The 25944-nt window shown below is 36.6% G+C and overlaps 1 protein-coding gene across 14 annotated transcripts in view; it reads right to left on the reverse strand.

The window, feature by feature from the left end:
- The window catches only part of Girdin (protein girdin), a 328484-nt gene that overhangs the window by 16422 nt on the left and 286118 nt on the right, over positions 1-25944 (reverse strand). For 7 of the 14 annotated variants that reach the window (XM_076172482.1, XM_076172480.1, XM_076172479.1 and 4 more), the window contains 25 exons: positions 22576-22716; positions 21898-22028; positions 20534-20615; positions 20159-20337; positions 19750-19876; positions 19331-19645; positions 18532-18558; positions 16132-16284; positions 15721-15855; positions 15365-15496; positions 14940-15065; positions 13740-13910; positions 11942-12091; positions 9310-9435; positions 8073-8206; positions 7240-7458; positions 6910-7051; positions 5752-5871; positions 5266-5526; positions 4934-5107; positions 3806-3940; positions 2471-2671; positions 2114-2259; positions 1669-1701; positions 624-716 (listed from right to left, as the gene is read on the reverse strand). In XM_076172482.1, the coding sequence (XP_076028597.1) occupies positions 624-716; positions 1669-1701; positions 2114-2259; positions 2471-2671; positions 3806-3940; positions 4934-5107; positions 5266-5526; positions 5752-5871; positions 6910-7051; positions 7240-7458; positions 8073-8206; positions 9310-9435; positions 11942-12091; positions 13740-13910; positions 14940-15065; positions 15365-15496; positions 15721-15855; positions 16132-16284; positions 18532-18558; positions 19331-19645; positions 19750-19876; positions 20159-20337; positions 20534-20615; positions 21898-22028; positions 22576-22716 (3653 nt within the window). The remainder of the gene's footprint in view (positions 1-623; positions 717-1668; positions 1702-2113; positions 2260-2470; positions 2672-3805; positions 3941-4933; positions 5108-5265; positions 5527-5751; positions 5872-6909; positions 7052-7239; positions 7459-8072; positions 8207-9309; positions 9436-11941; positions 12092-13739; positions 13911-14939; positions 15066-15364; positions 15497-15720; positions 15856-16131; positions 16285-18531; positions 18559-19330; positions 19646-19749; positions 19877-20158; positions 20338-20533; positions 20616-21897; positions 22029-22575; positions 22717-25944) is intronic. The other 7 variants (XM_076172486.1, XM_076172485.1, XM_076172484.1 and 4 more) reach the window with 4 other exon arrangements.

Raw genomic sequence — 25944 nt, forward strand, 5'->3', positions numbered from 1 at the left:
CCCACTTCCTCAAGACAATATGAGGTCTGAGCTCTCATCCAGAAAAATAACAGCTATCAATCACAAGTCAATCACAAATGGGGAGAGAGAGAGGAGAGAGAGAGAGAGAGAGAGAGAATATCATTTTTGATGCAGCCCAAAGGAATTTCCGTCTTCTCTTTTTCTGCATGAGGGGACGGAGAAGGGGAGCACCAATTAAGTGAAGTGGTTTAGCTGTGGATATGCTGTGTTGCTGCATTGCTTCTGACCCAGGGCAGTGGGTGGAATACAGGGATGACCTATCATCTATGATGAGCCAAGATGAGAGGGAGGGATGGTGAATGGTATTGGAATGGGTGAGGGTGGAAGGGGTGGGAGTGAAATGGGTGGGAGTGGATACTTGCCTTTTGACTTGGCTATCTCTCTTGTAAGGGGGAAAAAGCCCTTGGTATATAGATAAATGTAATTGCAAGTCCAGAATGTGATCTAAGATTAAGGTGAATCATTCCACCAATACACTGGAACACTTCCTTCCCTTAAATACACATTGAACTATCTCATCAGTTACTCAACTATTAGACAGACTAAACATAAAAGAAGTAACACATGATCAAACCTTAATCAGACAAATATTATATTCTTACTTTTTGTTTGGAGAATTATCCATGCGGCGGTATTGCTCCATAATCTTCTCCTCTAACTTCTCCTTCTGCCGTCTAAGGTTGTTCAGTTTATCCCTGGTGTTCAAACATAAAATTTAAAAAGTTAGGAAAAAAATAAATAAATGTTTCAAAGCTAATTATATTGTGATATCAAGGGTAACTAATAAATCTTAAATCTAAACCGTTGTTTTAGAACTATTCTATCATATACCCAACATACCAACTACAAAATAACTACTACACACTCTGAAATTTACTTAGGCAAACTTGGAATAATGGCTAGAAATCATCAGTACCAATGCTCAGTCCAAACAATCCTAAATCAAAGAAACATCCAAGAGTAAAACTGAATGACTAAACCTTTCCATTGGAAAACAACCCCAAAAATTCTAGGCTTCACTTTTGATGTTCATATGACCTTTGGCCAACAACACTAATGCCAATGAAAATCAACAAGAAAATAAACAGGCAATGGCTCTGGACAGCAGAAGGAAATTCTACCAGTCTACAAACAGTTCCTGAGAACCATACTACTACAATTCCACTGCACAATTCCCAACAATCATGAAAATATAAAGGCACCTCACAATCTATACAAAATAAAGCACTGAGAATAACAGCAGATGCATCAAAAATATACTTTAAGTGAGTGAGAATGAGAGATTGTAAGAATGAGAGAATGTTAGAATGAGAAAGTGTGAGAATACAAAAGTGTTAGAGTGAGAGTGTGAAAGTGAGTGACAGAGAGAGAGAGCAAGTGAGAGTGTGTGTGTTTACAGCATTGGCTAACATGCTAATAAACATGAACATCATTTAGAATGCATATTTCTTTAGTCACTCTTAAAGCATATATAAATGATAGCTTACAAAAACAATTTAGTGATGAGCTGATATGTAAATATTATTCAATACATTTATTCCCTACTCTCAGTGGGGATATGATGATAGTTAAGATCTCTTAAGTACTATAGTATCTGATGTCAACATTTGTAGACTATCAAGCTAATCCAATGAATAACCAACTCACGTGATTTTTTTCTCTTCCTCGCCCAAAAGAGGACTAAGAAAAAAACAAACAAAAAATCTTAACCGGACTTACAAGTTCGAGGTAATTTTTCAGCTAGCACTAACTATAACAATATCATTCAACAATAACATTATTCATTTATTAATTACATGCAACAACCTTACCACCATTATAAAATTCATGGTTATTATTTTTCAGCATCAAGTTTGTTATAAAACTTTTGAAACCATACAATTGGTAATAATTGTAAATTAATTTACCAGCTAAAACTATGTTATTCAATAATACTCTACTCACCTGAAAGGAAGGCAACAATTTTATAATCATTAAAATTCACGACTATATTAATTTTCAAGGTGTCAAACAGTACAACTCCCCACCATGTATGACCAGTAACAAATACAACACATGAAAACTACCAATCAATATCAACAATGAAACTTACGTAAAACTTTTCTCCTCTTCATGAAAATGTTGCTTATCTTCTAGAGTTTGTGTAAGAAGGTCATGATACTGCGTAAGAAGTAGGGATACTTGTGACATTAGATTTCTACGGTCATCTTCAAGAGATGAATTTATTGTCTGAAGCACCTGTGGGAGGAGAAATAAAACTCTATTTCTATCTATCTATATACAATGGGCCTCTTCCCTCTTATATGGAAGGTAGCCAGCCTATCTATTCATATATAAATATATATATACACATACCTAAACATTATATGCAAAATTACTATAACCCTAAGTAATTCTATAAGTTACTTCCATCAAAGAGTTTCATTATTTTAAGAAAAAGACATCATACCTGACATTTATTTGTAAGTTTAGCAACCTCAACGTCAAGAGCACCCATCTGGTCACGAGCATCATTGACCTCTCCACTCAATTCAGTGAGCTTTAGTTTCAGAGAATTGTTTTCTGTCTTCAAGGTCTTGTAGTCACCCTGCATACTTTTGTATTCACCTCTCAGTTTTTCATTTGCACTAAACAAACATCGGAAATCATCCTGTAAAATACATTAGATAAATAATATCTGAAAAGTCCATCACATTAAACCTGAAGAATTTGTTCATAGACATCTGTTGCCTTGTTAGAAAATCATGGTATCTTATGAAATCAATATCCCTGAATCATAAATATAATGGAAGCAATTCTTTTTACTTCATTTTCCTATCTCTTCTGCCCTTTTATATGCCATAAACCTGTACTTTTGTACAATATAGTGTGCCTCAAAATTTACTTGTAAACTCAAGTTCTGTAATCTCTTTAAATCAACTTTTTTCTAATGAAAGCTAAAGAACAAACCTTAAGTTGGCAATAAATGGTACATATACTTCCTTTTGTAAAAATATCAATATTTCATCTCAAACATATTTAAACTTTTCCTCTCTGCCTCTCTTAAATTCCATGCTTCTGCCCCCATGCAATGCCATCAGCAAAAATCACCCTTTCATATAGTCTCCTCTTTGCCTCCATTCCCAAATACCTATTTCTCACTACACTTTTTAATCCTCCAGGGCATTTACTTGCTTCTCTCAGTCTACAATTTACTTCTACCACCACTCCTCCCTTTCCTGCTACATGCGACCCCAAATACCTAAAACTATGCATTTCCTGCAGCCTTTCTCCTTTAAGACTTACTTCCAACTCAATGCCATTTTCTCTTTGTACATCTCATCACCTCACTTTTGCCAACATTTACCTTCGACTTTCTCCTGTCACATAACCTCCCAAACTTCACAAATTCCCTTAATCTCTCCTCTGACCCTGCCACAAATGTACTGTTGTCTGCAAACAACAACTGGCTCACCTCACACTTTTCTCCATTTTCTTTAACCATCTCCAGTCCCCTGCCCATTACCTTCGCCTTTACGTCCTGCACCACTCTATATATGTACACATTGAACAGCCATGGCAACATGACACATCCATGACAAAGCCCCACCTTTACCTCAAACCACTCACTCTATTTCCAATTCCAACAAAGGCTCTACTACACATATTCATAAATTACACAAGTTTTCATTGATAAAATTGGTAATGAATAAGAACAATGAAATCATACATTTCTGCAAATTATATCTTATTGTCTATATGAAAATATTAGCATCTAACATATATCTAAATTATAAATGTCTACCTTGAGTCTAGAGTGCTCTGCCCTAAGGTTAGCGAGGGATGTGGAATCCTCTTTGAGGTTTGCCATTTCTGCCTCCAGTGCTTCACGAAGTTTAAGTAATTCATCTTCACCTTGGGATAGATTGTTTTGGCGTTCCTGGTAAAAGATAGCCATCTTAAAGCAAAAACAAATAAACAAGCTTAACACTAAGCACATATGATACAAATGTAAAAACTTTGACATACCTACAAAATTCCTAATCAAAGCTCCACAAAAGTGCAGACAAATATACCATACTTCAGTCAATTCTATTACCCTAGGTCTCTCTTGCAGGGGACCTACGCTCCCAGGTAACTAGCAACAGCCACTAGGCAGGCCCATATATCACTCAGCAAAGAAATACCATGTTGATGTCTAGTTGTTGTTAGTGTGGGACATTGTAGAATGAGGGGATCTGTATCTTATGTGAGGAGGTTGCATCTAGGGCAGTTTGATTCAGTGTATATATTGTTTTAATGCTGAATGGAAACATGCTAGTGTGGTTCTTAATTATCTTGTGAGAGATTTTTCTGTGGGAATGATGTCTACGGGGTGTTGGTGGAGTAATGAAGTTGGTGGTCTGTCATGGAGAGCTTGTTTAGTGATCTGAGTGTGTACGTGTTTTGTGTAGATGTATGGTAAAGGTGGTATCCCCTCACCCCTTTACCATTTAGCTGTAATATAATTTGATGAACGAGTTGTGTTTAGGGTTCTAGCATAGGACTGTGTACCTATAATTTTCATGTGATAATCTTTTGAGAAAAGTTTAGTTTCTGTGTGGTTTTGGTGCATCCCTTCAAGCCCTGTTGTCTCTACATCCATTGACAATCTCCTTCCATTCACTCCTACCTTTTGTATTCTTTCCTCTTCTTGACAGACATGCCATGTGGCCAATAATAGATCATTTTATTCTGTTTTTAGGTGAAACCTAAACAAATATGGTTTCAATAAATTATGACCCTATTCATGATAGGATCCATCCATAATTGAAATAAAGGTAATCTGGCATTTATCATGCCATGTGATAGTGATAACTTCTGCAAATTCTCTTTACACTAAATTATTTTTTTTTCTTTAATTTTAATAATAATACATAGGTTTACAACTTACCTTGAATGCCTTAAATTCAGCTCTCAGAGTTTTGTTTGTGGTCTTGAGGTTGGAATGCTCCTGAACTAGGGTATCATACTCCTGAGATAGTTGCTCATGAAGCTTTCGAAGAGCTTCATGGTCTTTCACTAATGAACTAAGTTTAGAGGTTGCAACATCCAAGGCCTTTTTCAACTATGAAGAAAAAAAACCCCACCATAATTAAAAATTGATCATATAAAATATAGTGAAGCAGTTAAACCAGTGTACAGATTCTTCAAGAATGTTACAAATTTCACCATACAGGTGGAAACACAGCTAGAGTTTGACAATAAAAAAAACATTAAACTCACCTTATCTCGCTCGGCCTCAGACTGTGTGGCAGTGGTTTGATGAGAGGAGTTCTGTGCAATTAGGGAAGCAGATTGAGACTGCAATGTTGTGTTCTCCACCTGAAGTCGGGCATTCTCACCCTGCAGTTTGGCATTATGTTGGGAAATGACTGTGTTCTGGTTGCTCAGCGAGGTCACCTGGGACTGAAGTGCACACACCTGCTCCCGATAACTAGCAGTCTGAGACTTGAGCACAGATATTTCACTTTCAACACTGTCTTTCTGCAAGGATTAGAAATAAACATAAAAAGAATTAGTCAATCAATAAATCAATTTTTTGCACTAGCTCTGTCTTACAGGAGACCCATACATACTAGGTGAAACAAGCCTTCAACATGGCTCACTAACCATATATCAAATAAAAAATATACTTTACTTCTTTTGGTTAAGGACATTCAACAGAAAAAAATCCCAAGGTGGAGGGAAAAAACACACAGAAAAACATACCTCCTCACTGGTCCTTGTTAAGGCATCCTGTAGCCTTGCAATTTCTTTGATAGCATCCTGAGCTACAGCTGGACCTCCCTCCATGTGTCGCTGTTTTAAGGATTCATACTCGCGTTTCACCTATGCCAAGGAAGTATAACACAATAAGCACCATAATCTCTGGAGTGAGATATATATACATACATATACCAAGGCTTTTTCCCCCTTAAAAGGGAGGTAGCCAAAAAGGGAAAGGCATAAAATCATTTCCACCCATTCCATCCCTGAATACACTCCACACCCCTCCACCCTCCCTCTTATCTGAGCACCTCCTGGATGACGGGTCATCCCTGCACCTTGTCCACTGCCCTGGGTCAGAAGCAGTGTCACAAGATATATATATATCTAGATATAGATATATATATATATCTAGATATAGATATATATATATATCTAGATATAGATATATATATATATCTAGATATAGATATATATATATATCTAGATATAGATATATATATATATCTAGATATAGATATATATCTAGATATAGATATATATCTAGATATAGATATATATCTAGATATAGATATATATATCTAGATAAAAAAGCTGAAGAAGAAACTAAAAATAATTAAAAGAAGGGAAAGAAGTAAAAGAACAAGACATAAAAAAAAAAGTCAATCTCCTAAACAATCAAAAGGACTTTCCCCTCTTATAAGTGTGTGTGTGTTTGCTCTAGTCGAAGCACACACCCATTGAAACCTATCTCAGTACCTCAGGGATGATGCATCATCCCTGTCCCTCTCCACATCACTACGATCAAGAGCAATGCAGCAAAGAACATCGCTTCTCCAGAAGCGTCCAACAGCCAGAGCTGGTTTATCTCCACTCCTTCATCACATGCTAACTAACCCCCTTCTTGTTACTACACTCAAAATAATTTATAGAGCAGACGAAAACATCCCTATGGCCCACATCATCCTTTCATCCATTCCTCCATTCATTTCTATATTTTGCACTCTTTCCCCCCCTCCCCCTGTTTGACAGACATTCCTTGTAGGTTGCCTTCACCCCATCCATCAACTTCATTCTTGGTCTTTCTTTTGATAGTCAGAGGATATAAACAAGTATGCACAAAACTCAGGGAAAATACTGAAATCTAAAAGTTAGTCTTACCTGCAACAGCTCATTTCTAAATTCTTTATTCCGGTTAACTGACTCTTCTAAGCGACTCTCCAGTGCCGAGATTTTTTCTTCTCGGAGTTCTATACTTCTTTTCATTGTTTCTTCCAGCATGGATTCCAGAACCTTGAACCTTCTGTTATAGGACAACAAATACAGAATATGAAAGAATTCATATATTATTCATAAGATGCACTTATAATGTCAATGCCTCTCCATCAAATCATTCATACAATGCTATAAGCATTTTCAAAATAACTTAATTCTATAATAACTTTAAGGTGACAGCAATTTCAGTACTCAAACAAAATATCATATACTTACGACTCGCCATCCTCGTTCACTTGATTGTTAGGCACTGACAGCTTGTTATGATCAAGTCCCACTTTGGCCAAGTCACCTTTGAGACTTTCAAGTTGATTTGTAAGTTGTTGAGTGTGAACCTTCTCACTGACCAAGTCTTCTCGAAGTGTATTCAGAGTTTTGCGCTCAACCTGACTTTGTTGCTCAATTTCTCTCTTTTCCTTCTCCAATTCACGTACCCTGAATCACAAGATATAATGTGAGATGTTGATGTGCAAGCAAAAACAACAATGATGCAACTTTTCTTAACCCCTCTACTATGCTAGTATACTTCTCAAATTTTGTTCTGATTGACGCTAGCTAAAGAAAGGACCTTCAATTGAACGGATTAAGGCTTTCTCAATTAATCCCTTTGCTGAATAAACAATGGATACCTGCACAAACGATTCTGCAACAATCATCTCCATGCCACCCATCTTCAAAATATCATCAACACCTCACAACTACCAAAACTGGCCCAAACTGGGCCTAGAATCTCTATCAACTTCAAACATATTTTCTCTACTTTTTCCACAACTGGAGAACTGACAAATTGTAACTACTCTCCTTCTATTACTATAGGCTATAGGCTGGAGATAGAGGAATATGCCCACACTAATACAACAAAAGCAACTGTTCAAACATCTTACAAGAGATTTTTGGAAGGACCCATGGAATGTTGCCAGTTGCTCTGGAGCTATGGATTTCCAGACAATGAAAATGGAGGCAGTAATCTTCATCAACATTAAAAATAATAACTAAATTAATAAAATTAATATATAAAAAATACATAATAAACATTAAATCTGCTTTACCTAGATTCAATAGATTTAAGTGATTCGACTTCTTTGTTGAGCCTTTTATTATCTCGTTCTAAGGTAGAGACCCGTGATGAGGAATCGTCAATTAGACTATCCTTAACTTCTATGGCACTTCGTAATCGTACTACCTGTAAAAAATAAAAAAATAAAATAAAATAAAAACTCAGCAAAAATAAGCATTGTTCATACAAAATAAGTTTACACACACATACATATATATATATATATATATATATATATATATATATTTACATACATATACCAACAGCTTCTTCCCCCTTACAAGGGAGGTAGCCAAAAAACAACGGCATAAAATCCACTTCCACCCATACTCCACTCCCATCCACCCCCTCCCTCCCTCCCTCCCTCTTATCTTGGTTCCTCCTGGATGACAGGTCATCCCTGCATCTTACCTAATGCCCTGGGTCAGAAGCAGTGTAGCAAGACACAGGACATCCACAGCAAGGCCATTTCATATAATAATATCAGGACATCCACAGCATGGCCATTTCATATAATAATAATTAATAATGATAATAATTAATAATAATAATAATTAATTTTATATCTATCTAGCCATATATCTCTCTTACAAGGGGGAAAAATCCCTTGGTATTTACATAGATAGACCTATACACCTAGGACTTCTTCTCCTTTATATGGGAGGTAGCCAGTCAAGGCACACATCCACTCCCATCCACCATTCATTTGCTGCCCTCTCATCTTAGCTCCTTGTGGATGAAAGGTCATTCCAGTCTCCTGTCCATCATCCAGGTCAAAAGCAAACAGAACCTCACTATTTCCTGATTCAGTACTTCTGGATTCATGATTCACACATTCATGGAAGCTCCTTCCTATCAAAATTTAGGCGTAGCATTGCACATTGGTGCTGCCCACCACATACCCTGGCCAGTCTGAGTGCCATTCTGTGTGTTCTTACTGCCCCTATTCTCTGTTATTTGTGACATAATTCAAGAAATGTCTGTGATTCCTGAGTGAATAAGAGTTATGCAAGAGAACACAAGTCCTGTGACCCATTTTATGAGAGAACTATTATAACTGCATTCATGGTTTCTATGCTATTTCCCTACCCCCCATAATTCAACATGAGGTTCACCTGTTCATTGTTAAATATGTACCATACCTTGACAAGATAAAACCTATTCATATATAGTATACCTTCCACAAGAGACGAATCTTCACACTGAAACTTAACATAATACCCACTTACCTCTTTCTTCAGAGACTTGTTTTCTCTCTCTAATCTGTCATTTGATGCTTCAATCTCTGTAATATCTCTTTCTAATTCATTCAACTTTTTGGTTGAAACTTTTAGAGTTTCTATAGTTCTTTGTAGCTGTGGAAGAAAAGAATATAGTTATCTTCTCATAAAACACAAAATGGTAAAGAGGAGAATCTATCAAAAATACCAATGACACATAATAGATTAATCTTTTGTCAACCTTTACGCCACTTCCCACAATAAATGGTAACTGGACATGGACATGAGAAATCCTTGCCAATTTCATTTTCATCTCTGACCCCTCTTATGGCATTCACATTCATCTATACACTTTCACAATTCACTCTCCCCAAGTGTATTTTGCTTGTTCAACATCTTGAACACATTCTTTGGTTTATCCCTTATTCTCACTCTCGGCACCATAAATTCATCAATCCTTTGAGGATATCTATCTTTATTCATTCATATAACCAAACCACAAATGATTTCCCATAGAGGTAATATGTAAACATGTTTCCTTCCTCTAAATTATTTTAGATTTTTTTTTATGAACCACATAAACAATGTACTACTTTTTACTGTTCTGGAAAAAAACTAGTTGATTCTTATTACATATGAGGAACTAATGACATGTGGCTGCATCAAAGTATCATCCATACACAGCCATTCTCCACTCACCCCCTATCCCTTGCCTTCTCCTTGCTCAACAGTCAGTCCCCTCTTGCTCAAACCCCTTTCACCCCATCCATCCATCTCATCCTTGGTCATCCCCTAAGTTCACTCCATCCACCTCTGCCTTACACACCTCTTTTACTCATTTTTTTTTCACTCATTCTTTACATATGTCCAAACCATCCCAATACTCTTTCATCAGCCCTATCTGACATCTCCTTTTTCAACCCCACTCTCCTCTTCACCTCTTTTCTCCCTCTATCCACCCTTGTAACCCCCTATCATACTTCTCAGACACTTCATTTCAAACATATTGAAATTTCACATTTCTGCCTCTCTCAAATTCATCTTCCCCTCCATACAGTGTCACTGGCACAATCTCCCCTTCATATAATCTTTTCTTTGCATCCATTCCCAGATACGTATTTCTCACCATCCCCCTGTACAATACAACGACTCCTCGTTTAACGACCTACTCGGTTAATGACAATGCGGAGTAACAACGGGCTTTATGACAGACCAATATTCGTTTAACGTAAATCTCCCGAAATTACGACGTCATGTAAGATAAGTTGGCTGAGGCAAATTTGTATGATGTTATAAATGAACTTACATACATACATACATATACCAAGGCTTTTTCCCCCTTACAAGGGAGGTAGGCAAAAAGGGAAAGGCATAAAAACACTCCCACCCATTTCATCCCTAAATACACTCCACACCCCTCCCACCCTCCCTCTCATCTGAGCACCTCCTGGATGACGGGTCATCCCTGCACACTGCCCTCCACCCTTAGGTCTACATTACCATCCTGCAAGCTGCAAAAACTACCTGGGGTACAGTATATACTGGTATTGGTAAATTTTTAGTTTCGACCATGGCCGCAATATAACAATAGAAAATTAATTATTAATTTTGTAAATTATAATGTATCAACGTAATATCCAATTTTGTGAGCGGAAATAAAAAAACAAAAAAGGTGCTAAAACAGATTTCGTAAGTAACGAAGTCGTGTCGGACGAATGGTATGCCATGTTTGTTATGATAGATGCCGACGTCAAAGAAATGAAAGGATGATAAATTCGTCTTACCTAAACTAAACTAACCTAACCTGTGTTTAATAAATCATTACCTGCAAATTAAATGTCATCTGGCTCGTCCTTGTTGTCGTCGTTGTGAGAGACGTTGGCGGGCTTTTCAACCACTCTCTCAGCTTGCGGGATATACAAAGTTCTTGCAGCTTGAAGGAATGCATGTATCTCCGCTCCATAACATTCCTTCAAGAAAATATACCTCGCGAGATACTGTCAGAAGTACCGAGGCCGTCAATTGACAGACGACAAGATGGCGTCCCGATCCTATGCTACCAACTTCGTTCATTAGCATATTTGCTTGTAGCAAGGTATTTTTTATTTTCATTTCCGCCCACAAAATTGCATATTACGTTGATACATTTTAATTTACAAAATTAATAATTACTTTTCTATTGCTATATTGCGCCCATGGTCGAAACTAAAAAAATACCCCGGTATCTAATATGGAATGTCAGCATACGTGGATTTGGTCATAAACGGTAATTTCAGGAACCTAACCATAGCGTTATTTGAGGGCTTTCTGTACTATCAAAACAGTAAATAAAGCTTTAATGTACTGTATAAAAGAGGGAAAATACACAAAAATAAAGATACATGTATTGCTGGACATTGTACATACAGTACATATACGTATATGTATACACTTTCGCTTAACGACCAATTCGGTTAACGACGGCGACACTGGTCCCAATTGTTGTCGTTAAACAAGGAGTGGTTGTACACAAAAATACCCTTTTCTAATTTACAAAAAATGGCAAAACAACTATGATCAATTACTTCTTGAATAGTAACCATTTCATTTTCACCAAGTAAACTGGCACAAATCAAATAAATAACTCAAATTATAAACTTACCTTAACATTTTCGCTTTCAAGTTCAGTTCTTTCTTTCTCCGTTTCAGCCAATTTGCGTTGAAGTGATTCTAAATTCTTTTGAAGTTTTTGGTTTTCATTGCTGGCTGACATGAGATCTAACTCGTACTGCTCAACTTTGGATCTCTCCACCTGACAAAGGCAAACAATGTAGTCATGATATATGAAAGATAAACACAGACAATATTTCTAAAGTATGTCAAGAAATTCAATCAAGTGGAAAGGAACTTTGCATATTCCCAATAGGTACACAATCGTCATTTGTAGATTAATTTCATTACAGGTATAAAATAATTATTCTAGTAATACTCTTCATTCATATACAAATTTCCTGAAACTTTGAAAACATATAAAACATTCCAATTTTATCATATATATATATATATATATATACATATATATATATATATATATATATATATATATACACACACATGCATATACCAATGGCTTTTTCCCCCTTACAAGGGAGGTACCCAGTCATAAATCCACTCCCACCCATTTCTTCCCCCACATACTCCACTCCCATTCACCACCCCTCCCTCCCTTATTTCTTGACTCCTCCTGGATGATGGATCATCCCTGCATCTTACCCTGGGTCAGAAACAATGTGGCAAGACACAGCACATACACAGTAAGCATACATACATACATATACCAAGGCTTTTTCCCCCTTACAAGGGAGGTAGCCAAAAAGGGAAAGGCATAAAATCATTTCCACCCATTCCATCCCTGAATACACTCCACAACCCTCCACCCTCCCTCTTCTCTAAGCTGCTTCATTTAATCGGTAAACCCCCCTCTTCGTCCCCTCATGCAGAAAAAGAGAGGACATGGAAAAATCCCTTCGGGATGCGTCAAAATATCATTCATACATACTCCCTCACCCCTCCATCCCCCACCCACTCCCTTCTATGCATCATAGCATCATCCATACACAACCATTCTCCATTCATCCCTATCTTCTGTCTTCCCTCTTTCCTCAACAGACATTCCACTCTTTCCCAATGTCCCTTTTACCCCATCCAACTCATCCTTGGTCACTCCCTCATGTTCACTCCTTCCACATCTGCTTTCCATACCTCTCTTACTAATCTTTCTTCATTCAATCTTTCCATGTGTCCAAACCATCCTAATACTCTTTCATCAACCCTATCCCCTAATTCCCTTTCCACCCCCCACTCTCCTCTTCACCTTCTCGTTTCTCACTCTATCCAACCTAGTAACCTCTACCATACTTTTAAATTCTTCCTCTTTTATGTTCCATGTTTCTGCCCCATAGAGTGCTGTTGGCAAAATCACTCCTTCCTCTTAGCATCCATTCCCAAATGTCTATTTCTCATTACACTTTTTAATCCCCAAAGGCATTAACTTGTATCTCTCAATCTACATTCTACCTCCACCTCCACTCCTCCCTTTCCCGCCACAGTCGCGCACAAGTATCTAAAGCTATCCCCTTCCTCCAGTCTCTCTCCCTTAATACTTACTTCCAATTTGCTGCCATCCTCTCCCCTTGTACATCTCATCACCTTACTTTTACCCACATTTATCTTCAATTTCCTTCTTTTGCACACTTTCCCAAACTCTGTCACTAACTTCCGTAATCCCTCCTCTGATCATACTACAAGTGAAGAGTTGTCAGCAAACAATAACTGGCTTATCTTCCACTTTTCTCCATTTTCTTTAACCATCTCCAATCCCCAGCCCATTACCCGTGTTCACCTCATCTTTCCTTTTTAATAAAATGGATAAAAACCTATTAAAATATAGAAGAACAAACCTTTAGAGCCTGAATATTTCTCTGTAACAAAGAATTCTGCTCATTAAGCTGGTCTTTTTCGGCTTCAAGGTCTGCCATCCGCCCACTAGATATTTTCATGGACTCGATCATTCGGGAGAGTTTCTCTCGTTCCACTTGAAGACTTAGGTTGTCACTCTGGACATGCTCCATCTACAAAAGTAAAGACAATACACCATAAATGTAATAAAAATGAAAAGAAAAAGAAAAAATATATAATCTATCATCACTGGTTTAGTACATATGTATATACTACAAGCCAAGGCATCACCTAATACCAAACTTTTTAACCTTGAAGTACCACAGTTGAATAAATTAGACTGGTGGCAGTCAGAAGATTTACATAAAAATAATCCCATCAAATGCCAGGGGATGGGGGGGGGGTGGGACATCCTATATCTCAATGAAATATCCTTGCAGTCGCCAGATAATAAATGTAGAAATCCCAACTGTCTATACGCTAATCAAGATAAACTTTTACCATGTAGCTATGACTACAATCACCTGGTAGCAGCCAGAAATATTATATAACAACATCCCCCCCACCACCTACGGATTATACATTTAAATCCATTCTCCAGTAATTACTTACTGGTCATGACTAATAATACATACATACATGGAGATACCAAGGATTTTTCCCCCTTACAAGGGAGGTAGCCAAAAAGGAAAAGGCATAAAAAACATTCCCACCCTTAAATTGTTCTGCAAGGCAAATCTCAGAGAAAAACTTATCACAACTATCCATTTTCAAACCCTATCAACAATTTTATCTCAACTGGAAGAGCAGTCTTGAGAGGCTTGCACTCAGTCACTAAAATGGGCCAAGATCTCTCAACTTTCATTATTTTCCCCCACTCTTTCATATAAATAACAAGTGACTGTTTCCCTTATAATTCTACTAGCTGGTAAGGCTCAAATCCCACACTACAACACAAGTAGCAGTTTTCTTCCCAGAGATATCATGGATTGCATCTAGGACCACTCCTAGCAGCAGTGGTGCCATAAGTTTCTAAATATAGAAGCGTAGTGACAAATCAAGACAAAATTATTAACATTTAGAGATCCAAAATTGATTAAAAATGCTCGTACCTGAGACAGAGAGGGGGGATTATTCAGTTTTCCTTTTTACTTTCTACCTTATGACTACCATTTCAACCCAACAATACACACTACTCTTACTTTTTTGAGCGTTTCCTTCAGATTTTCAAGATTTTTAGAAACGCGAGCAAAATCCACTTGAAGATTGGCATGATCTTCTTCTAGCTTTTCATGTTTCTCACACGTTTCACGAAAAGCTGCTATGGCCTACATGGTAATCAAAGGTAAAGATATGGTCTTGATAAAGTTATACTATTTAGGTTACATTAAGTTATACATTGACTACATCTAAAGAAACTGACAATATATACAGAATATTTACAAGGAATCTTTACATAGTTGAAATTACATTAAGGAAATTTAGTGTTTTGTGGCAACAGCTTAATAAATTCAAAACTACACTAAGAAGATAATGACATGAAAATTAATTCTACAAAGAGGAGACTTAAACCTATCAAACATCTATTAGAAGTTCAGACTACTTCTTTGTTAAACTATATTCATACCTTGTGCAAGTCTTTGTTTTCTCTCTCAGTTTCAGTTTTCTGGTGCTCAACTTCTGAGAGTTTTTCTGCCGATTCTCGTAGTCTTTCAGTCAGTCGCGTTAAATGCTGTTTTTCATATTCCAAGCGTGACACCTATCAATATTCAAGCCTCATTAGAATAAATATATGTATAAAATAATAATAGTAAATATATAGTAGATAAATTAATGTCCTGAGGGATTCATAGGCATCATGAGAAATAGGCATCTGGAAATGAATGTAAAGAGGAAATTACATGAAAGGGTGATTGTGCTGATGGCACTATATGGGGCAGCAAAAGCTGATTTGTGATAAAGATGTCTAACAAGTTTTTCTACCTGACTCTGGAGATGATGATTTGTATCCATAATCTTCTTGTTTTCATTTTCCACATCAACCAATCGGGCATCAGTTGTTTTCTTTTGCCTTTCCCGTAGTGATTCAATAAGTTCATGGAGTTGTGTATTTTCTTGCTGTGGATTAATCATAATATTAAACTCAAGTTACTATTATTTTTAAAAATATAATAAAATTGGTGAATATTAAATTATGGGAAAAGAACTGATGTATGTAATGCATACACTAATTCTGATCATCTGTAACTTCATAAATCAATGAAGTTGTATCTTCTCTGAACTGTGGGAATACTAGTACATCAACACAGCTATGGGTGAGATGAGACTTGTTTTTAAGCACATCAATGCTATCTCAAAGCATCACTTAAAGCTATAACTGTCCTCACTAATTACCTGAAGTTCATTGACTTGTCTCTCTGAATTAGTTTTAACAGCTTCAAGAGTATTGTGCAACCGCTTTGCTTCCTGCTGCTTTGACTCAACATCACCTTGTACTTCCAACAAACGAGTCTTGTCCTTCTGAACATGTTCCTGTAAGTGGCTTACCTGCAAGAACCATGATTGGTTATAACATCTATATCTACATACCAAATGGCCTCTTCCCCCTTATAAGGGAGGTAGCCAATTATAACAATAGTATGTAGGTGAAATATACATATATATTACATATACCAAAAAACCCTTTCCTCCTTATGAGGGGGTGGCCAAATAATAGCATACACTCACAATTCAATCATCCTTCACCCACCCAAAAACCCAATTACTGCCCCTCCCCTCTTAGCTCTTTGTGGATGAAGGATTAGTTAATACAGCAAGTTACAGCACTTCCAAAGCAAGACCTGACGACCAAAAACTGGTTTGACCCCACTTCATTACAAAGTAAACCCTCCCCCTGTCTACTCAAGAAATATAAAGGGCGGACAAGAAACCCCCTTCAGGTCATGTAGTTTCTTTGTCCATTTCCAACCACTCTCTACTCATAACTACCCTTTACCCTCTCCCTTCCTTGACTAACAAAGATTCCTCTTGCATACAATGCTCACTTCACCCTGTCTTCCCACATAATTCTTGGTCTTTCCCTCAAATCCCCTCCATCTATATCAGCTTTCCACACTTTTTTTGTTAGTCTTTCTTCATTCCTTCTTTCCATTTGCCCAACCCGCCCCAGCACTTTATGATCCATCTTAACTTCCAGCTATCTTTCTACTCTTGTTCTTTACCTCACCTCCACTATCCATCCTTGTAACCCCCACCACAGTTCTTAAATGCTTCATCTCCATTTCCAACATATCCAGGTTCTTTCTTTTTGCCTCCATGAAATTCATATTAACATATTTACATAAAAGACACACCAAATCAACCAATCATTCCTTTGCCCCAGGTCTCTCTTGTAAGAGACCTGTGACCCTTACATAACTGGTAAATGCCACCCGACTGGCCCTTAAAAGTCACTCCAGGAAGAAATCTTGTGTTATTGTCTGGGTAAAACCAGGATTAGTGCACTATAAGATGAGGTATTTCCTGTGTGATGGTTGCATCTGAAGTTCTGATTATGTGGCCAGGTCTATTCTGTGTCAGCATTGTTTCAAAGCTGGATGGTGACCTAAATGCAATCATATTTGTGTGGTTCTTGCTTCTTTCTTTCTCTCTCTCACTTTTTTTTTTTTTTTCCCTTTAGTAAGGTAGATAGATATGTGAGAAACATTTAGCAAAATGTAGAGATCTTTTTGGGCCTTTATGGATTTGGAAAAGGCTTATGACAGGGTAGACAGAAAGGTACCAAGGATGAGACAGATGGTTGGGGTGAAAGGGGCATTGAGTAAGCAAGGAAGGGAGAAGGCAGGAGATGGGGATGAGTAGAGAAAAGCTGTGTATAGATCATACTGTGATGGAAGGGAGGGGGCAGGTAGGGAGTGGTTATGTGTGAATGATATTTAGATGGTCCAAAAGGATTTCTCCCCATCTTCTCTTTTTTTCTGCATGAGGGGATGGAGAGGGGGAATCACCAATTACATGAAGCAGCCTTGCTGTGGATGTGCTGTGTCTTGCTGCATTGCTTCTGACCCAAGTCAGTGGGCAGGATACAGGGATGACCCATCATCCATGAGGAGCTAAGATAAGAAGGAAGAAAGGGTGGTAGATGGGAGTGGAATAGGTACTTCCCTTTTCACTAGGCCACCTCCCAGATAAGGGGGAAAAAGCTCTTAGTATATATAGATCCTGCTTCTCTTGGAGAGATTTTCCTTTTGTGCTAATATCAGGTCTAACCTTCATCCAAGAGTAGCTACAATGAGAGGGAAACAAAGGGTGGTGGATGGGAGTGGAATGGGTGAGGGTGGGTACATGCCTCAACTGTCTACCTCCCTTACAAAGGGCAAGAAGCCCTTGGTATATAGATAAATAGATAGCTAATGTCAGGAGGGTTTGGACTTGAAGTGCTTGTTTTAAGATCAGAGTGTGAATATGTTTGTGTGGATGTATTGTATGGTACAAGTGATAGATTGTATATGTTGTGTATTATGCTGCAGGCGATTACTTCTTCCTTGATAGACTTGTGAGCAAGCCTGATGGCTCATGCTGGTTACCCAGAAGCTGTGGGTCTCCTGCAAAGGTCTGCGGTAGTAGATTGATTGACTACATCTTTTGAGATCTCCTACTCATCCACTCAAATTCTTTTTTTGGAATAAATAGAAAAACCACCCCTTCAGGTCATATCAACAAGTCATTCATTCACAATTTTCCTCCATTTGCTCATTCATGATTTATATATATATATATAATAATATAATGCACCTGTGTCCCAACATGCTGTCGATTGACCTGGGGAAGAAATGTATTATAAGCATTACATACTACACACTAACAACTTTTGCATCTTATCATTTGTGACATTGCAATAAAATAATTCATAATATATAATTTTTTTCCTTCACAAATATGTACCTCATTAATGACTAACTTACAGACATATCAATTAACATAATTTCCACTTTTTATATCTATACTACAGGACTAAAGCCTGAGTACAGTTGATAATTCTGATAATGATAACTCCAAAACCTACAGGAAAACAAAAAATCCACTCCTATTATGATCACAGATATACTAAGATATATTCCCAGTCCCCATGAAAACATACCTACAAATATACAAACACACAGATTACAAAACACTATAAAACTGACTAAATATCAGCACAGAAGAAAAATACTATCAAGACATAAACAGGTCAAATTAGCCTGCCTACATTTAGGGTACCACCAAGCATTAAAACAATTTTAATTTAAGAATAGCCAGCTCATCATGTCCCAGATGGGTACGCCACAATGGATACTTAGAAGAGAGGGAATCATTACTGCCTACCTTTGGGTCATACATTTCCTGTCAGAGAATCAAAGTACCTAATGATGATTTGTCAATTTCACTTTCTAATAAAAGATTATACATAACTTTCATCAACACTTCATGATTGTACTCTAACTTTTTATTAAAATTGTGAGGTACATTCAGTTTACACTTTGTTTTGTACATTGTCAACAAAGGCTACATCTAGTTGTACTAGTAGTAAACAAAAAAATTTACATTACTATACCTTAAAGGATAATCTTTTGTTTTCCTTTTCTAGTTCAAGGACCTTTTCTGATGAAGCATAAACCCCTTCACGCTTGAACTGCTCCAACTCTCCTCTCATCCTCTGGTTATCCAACTCCAACTGCAGAACACGAGCTTGAGCGTCTCCTATGAGGTCATTGCTCATACTTGACCCATTGACTATTTTTTTGGTCTTTAACACATCAAGCTCAGCCACAAGCATGGCAGATTCGCTGAGTGAATTCTTGTTACTGAGTTGAAGTTGTGCATTTTCTTCCATCACTTCCTGAAGACGTTCTCGATCTATGTCTCTTTCCTAAAAATATATAATGAAATAGAAAACAAAAACATACAAATAAAACATAAAATAGCGCTAATGAACATGTGCACTACATCATGGAAGAATATGCAGTAACTTACAATGTTCAGTTCATTGATTTGCTGCTTAAGAGTGAGAATCGTGTTTTCGAGATCAAGGATCTGCTCGGCTCTTCTTCGAGAATTACTCAGCTGCTCTTCTAACATTTCTTTGGTCTCCACCAGGATTCTGAAATTAGAAGTCCCAATAAAAATACTGATATTGATATATACATATTATATATATATATATATATATATATATATATATATATATATATATATATATATATATATATATATATATATATATATATATATATTAAAATGACAAAATATGTTGATGATCAGATGCAACAATACACAAAATTTCTACATTATTCTGTATTCACCTTATCCATCAAACTTCTATAATTTTTCTGTCCATAATCTATTATTGTAATATATATGTTTATGCTCATCATTTACTCACCTATTATCTTCTCTCAGTTCTTCTACACGGGTCTTATAGAAATCTATATCAGCCATCTTATCTCGATATTTGCTGACTTCAGCCTCCAGTTTGTCTACCCGTGTTGCTCTTTCCCGCAGAATGTCCAGCTCATCACGGTAAGCCTTGGCAGCTCTTGCATCCTGAACTAACTCAAGATTCTGACAACAACAAAAAGAAAAATCTTACTGATAATATTTATAAAATTTTATATGTAGCATCTAATTATAATGTCAAAATTAGCTAAAATAAACAATACCTATCCAAACAAGTAAAAATGCATAATGACCAAGAGTGAATAATTTTGTTGGTTATCTTTGTCTATATATTCAGCAAAGATTTGCTCCACCATCTCACCTCTTGCCGCAATTTGGTGATAAGTCCTTTGTTAGCTTCAACTTCCTCCTTGTGTTCTGCCAGGCATTCCACCTTCTCATCACTGTAATAAAAAGGGTATGTTTCTAGAACAAAACTGAAAACACACTTGTAACAATTTACATTATCAAAGAGAACATAAACATTATAATCTAAACATAAATTTAGCCCAACTAGATGAAAATAAACAAAATCAGCATTAAAAATCTAAACACAGGGTCAAGTGCATAATTCATTTAAAGTTATTCTATATACCAGTTTCAAACCCCTGCCCATCACTTTTGCACTAAACTCCCACACAATTCCACATATAAACTGAACAACCATGGCAACATTACACAATATGGCACAGATCCACCTTTCCTTCAAACCATTCACTCTCTCCATAAATATACTCACAGTGTTAGCTCAAAACAATTACAAATACACATTTACTGGCAAGAATAATTCTAATTTAATACTACAAGAGTTCAAACTAATGCACAGCCACATAATGAAAAAAAGAGGAATAAAAGTATTATGACAAAAGTGTTTTGTGCACCAATGTTGTACTGGACCATTAAATAAACAAACAAGAATAAAAAAAATCATATTGCTATAGAAAGTTACACCACTTCAAACAGGCCTTAGTGCTACAATAAAAACAATGCACAAGAAACAAATGATTCTAGGTAAAACAAAAGTTCATCCTATGAATGTCCACATATAGTACTTAGAAAATTATGTTACAGTACAATTGACATCAGTCTCTGATTAAAAATGGAATTGGTTTCCCTAGCTTCAAATAATCTATACAACTAATTTACTCTCTCCATAGAAAAGATTTCGAATTGTGCTAATGAATTTTTTCTTCTTGTATAAGATCATTTTCATTAAAATCCCATTTGTTTACTTGATTCAGGCAGTTGGTGACCCTTCATTCACAAAGAGCAAAGATAAAAAGGACAACAAATAGGTGCTGGATGGCCATGGGATGGATGAGAGGTGGATGTATGCCTTGGCTGGGTCACCTCACTTGTAAGGGGAAAGAGTCATTTGGTTTGTATATATGCATGTTACTTTAACTTCCCATCCCAAACCATTAATATCCTTGAAATAACATCATAGTCAAAGGTGAAAGAAGAAATCTATTCAGTAAATAAAATTGTTTTTATAAAACAAATTAATTTACATGAAACACAGAAGACCAATATCAATTTTTTTTTAGAAAAAAAAAACTGCATTATGTAAAGATATACATGTGAAGAAAATGCAAGCAAAAGTACTTTCATGAACCTGTAGGTAATATAAATCATACTTAAATCATATTGATGTCTTTCATTCTATGGTAATTTAAGTATACTTACAATTCCTGTCTTAAACGACGGAGTTTTGCCTTGCAATCAGCCAGCTCCACACCAATATGGTGGACGTTGTCTTGGCTTCCTTGCAAGCTCCCTTCTTCTGTATCATCTCCAACAAGAGCTCTCAGCATTGCCTTTAAAGTAACAAAATTTATTCATTAATATAAATTAATAAATACTGTAAACATATATACATTATACATCAATTGCCCCCAGGTCCATCATCTTGCAGGAAACCACTGGCTCCCAGGTAAACATTAACAACTATCAGACTGTCCCACAAGTCACTTATAGAAGTGATATGTAATTGTCTAGGAAAAAGTTAGAGGCAGTGTATGATGAGGTGTTTGTCATCTTTGTAGTGCTTGCTTCTGTGGGAATTTGATCCTGTGGCTAGGCCTACTATCTAAAAGCTTAGTCATGGCCTGAACACAGTTGTGTCAATATGGTTCTTGCTTGTCATGGGAGGGGTTTCTCAACTGAGCTGATGTCTAAAAGAATTAGATGGAGCGAGTTCATAGGTCAATTTTTTAGTGCTTGTTTTGTGATTTGAGGATGTTAGATTTTTTTTTTTTTTTTTTTGTGTGTGTGTGTGTGTGTATGGCAGCATAATTTACACATGATCAAAGTAAAGCAACAAAAACAATAAAAGCTACACCAAACAACATAATCCTATCTTACCTGGTAATAAACGTCTCTCTCTTGCACAAGATTCCGACAATGAAGGAAGAGAAGTGAGTATGCGTAGGCCAGCTGGTCCTCGGGCACACCCTCTAACTGGGACCACTCCCCAGGCCATACTATCTCCGGTTTCTCTGTCACCTGCAAATTTAAGTATAACATCAGAAACAGGGTCTTCATTGACCAGTAACTACCATTGATAGTCTATTCATTTAAATTTCTATGGTAGTAAGAGGCTATTTTGAGACCAGCTCTTCTGCCAATTACAGTAAGCCCATCTCAATCAATCCATAAATGTCAATGATAATTCTTATATAGTGCCTGATAGCCAACACACCTTATTTGGTTGAGGGAAACTATTTGTCTCTGACGAACTTGACACTGACCTTAGGCCCAGCCACAGCTAGTACGAGCCCTATGTCATCACATTATTTATTCAATTTTGTGTCAAACTTAGAATTCCATCAGGTATCGAGGTCATTCTTATGCCTCAAACTTTAAAAGCCAAGTCCATTATCTAGTCATTACATACTCAACAACTCAATACTCCATTAGATAAATACATTAACAAGCCTGTGGGTATGGCTTTACCTTTTTGACAAAGTTGGTTTTTCATGACATGTATGAAGTGATGAAAAAAATCAGGGCCTAATCAGCTCTAGATTATAATACACAAGGATAGTGTGGTCTTCACATAAAGATGGAAACAAGATCATGAGAATACAAGGAGCAATAAACAAACTGGTTCTCAGTCTTGCAAATAAAATATGCAAGACAAGAAGCACTGGATCTGCTATATTCAAACATGAAAGAGGAAAGGTGACACATCATGAGGCTCACAATGATGAAGGGAGTGGATAAAATTGACAGTAAATATATCTTTGTTTGGGATGGCTATTGAGAAATCTTTGTCTGTACAGGTGTGTCAACTCTTGGAATAGACATGATGCAGCTCAAATTGAACCCACAAATTTAAAGTAAGATATGACAGATGGAGGAAAATGTGGGCCCCCAAAGTGTAATACATTTTCTGAGCATTACAATTTATATACTACACTGTATTATGTTTCTGCCTTATAAGGCTGATAGCCACCCATCTCACTCCTATGCGTCATTCCTTTGTTTCCTTTTCCTCTTAGGTCCTTCTGGATGAAGGACCATCCCTATACCCCGCCCTCACTGCCCGGGCGGGGGACCAACAATTCAAAAAGAAGGATTTCCGAGATTTTTTTTTTTTTTGAGGGGGGGGGTGACAACCAAATAGCGACTTGGCCAGATTATTTGGGGCAAAGTTAGAATCGTCAGGTCCATACACTCTGCAGTTAGCCTTTTTTGAGGAAGACCAAGTTGGCTGTAACGATATGGTAAAGTTCCAATCTACTTTCACGTGCACTTCCTTTACCTGCACTTTCATTTCATTGGTCTATAACGACAAGTGGTTTAAATCACCTACTTAGATGGGTATGCACAGTATTGTTCATTAATAGTGATTATACATTTTCTAATGGTAAAGTTAAATTTGTTTTGAAAGCCCTATTATTCGAAAAAAAAAGCTTATCGTGCCCTCGCTGATTGATCTGAATTATTTTAATTAATTTTGTGTATGTGTAATACATATATATATATATATATATATATATATATATATATATAAATATATATGTATACATATATATACATATATATATATACATATATGTATATACATATGTATATACATATATATACATATATATATACACATATATATACATATATATATATATACATATACATATATATATCATATATATATACATATATATATAAATATATATATACATATATATACAATATATACATACATATATATATACATATATATCATATACATACATACATACATACATACATATACATATATATACATATATACACACACACACACACATATATATATATATATATATATATATATATATATATATATATATATATATATATATATATATATAAATCTGTGTTTAGAAAGGTCATCTGCATAAATACAAGTCTGGGGCAGGGAAAGGAAGTGCAAGTCTTCGTCCAAGTTTATTTCCGACTAATTTCGCAAGAGGCTTTCTCAAAGGAAAAAGAAATCCATTTGCGAAACTAGCCAGGAATAAACTCGGATTAAGGATCTTGTCTTTCCTCTTAACCCCTCACCAATTTGTTAGAATGTCTCAACAGAAAATTGTCTATTGTGAAATAATCGTCGAGTAGTTTGAATTGTACTGGCCATAGGGGTGTTCTGTATCCCATCGCCCGCTTCCAAACGTCGTCTGTGTACGCCCGTGACTGGGAAATTCAAGCATTCCCATTTAAGATTTCAAATTTAAAATTAAATTTAATAATATTTAAAATTCAAATTCTAGACATCAACGAAACAAATGTTTGCGCTTTGGTGTTATCTTGGTTTTATATGATGTATTTTGTACATATATTTTTTTTACATCTTTGTCAAATGAAATAAACTTATAACAAGAAAAAATAGTGTTCTCTACGTTTGGCCTAATACAACTTCCACTCTCTACTCCATCTACGGCCGATCCACCTGCGTGTCCAGTCGACCACAATTCAACTCCCGATTACGTTTGCACCATATGTGAATCTCTATTGTGCAAATCACACTTAACATCATCATTACACGCTAGTGCCTGTTACACAATTTACATTTATCAAGTTGTACTCCATGAGGATGCCTGCTTATACAATTCACACTTACACAAACGTACCATGTGGATGCATGCCGTCCATTTCACATTTGCTAAGTAGTACACCATGTGGATACCTTGCTGGACAAGTCGCATTTACTGAGTTGTACACAATAACTGTGGTTTCCTGGTGTGCAATTCAATCGTGCACATACTTGATGGTGTCTGAATGCTGAAGCCCGGATTTATACGTCACGAATTCGATTCTTGGCGTCGGATACTGCACATTCTGGCCCATAATAATCTACTCTCTCTCTCTCTTAAAATTTTTATTATCGCAATCTCGAGTAAATTCCATTATTCCACCATGACCTCAACAAGAAATTGGAACATCTGGCTATGATGGGATGGGTGTTTGTGGTGATGGTGTGGCATGATGATGATGACTGACGATGAATATCATGATGATCATGTTCATCGTGATTTTCATCACCATCATGATAATGATGACGATGACGACGATGAAAATTGTGGCGATGATGATGATGACGATGCATACTAACACAGAACCTAATTCGTTCCACAGATAAACACAGCCCCCCTACCCCGGCTAACCCTATCAAGAACCACTCAGGGCAGGTCAAACAAATCCCATCTTACCCAAGGATCATAAAGAACAACAGTCATTCAGACTTGC

Source organism: Oratosquilla oratoria, chromosome 33 (assembly GCF_046742065.1).
Source record: "Oratosquilla oratoria isolate Oo_2021 chromosome 33, ASM4674206v1, whole genome shotgun sequence".
Classification (NCBI taxonomy): Eukaryota; Metazoa; Arthropoda; class Malacostraca; order Stomatopoda; family Squillidae; genus Oratosquilla; species Oratosquilla oratoria.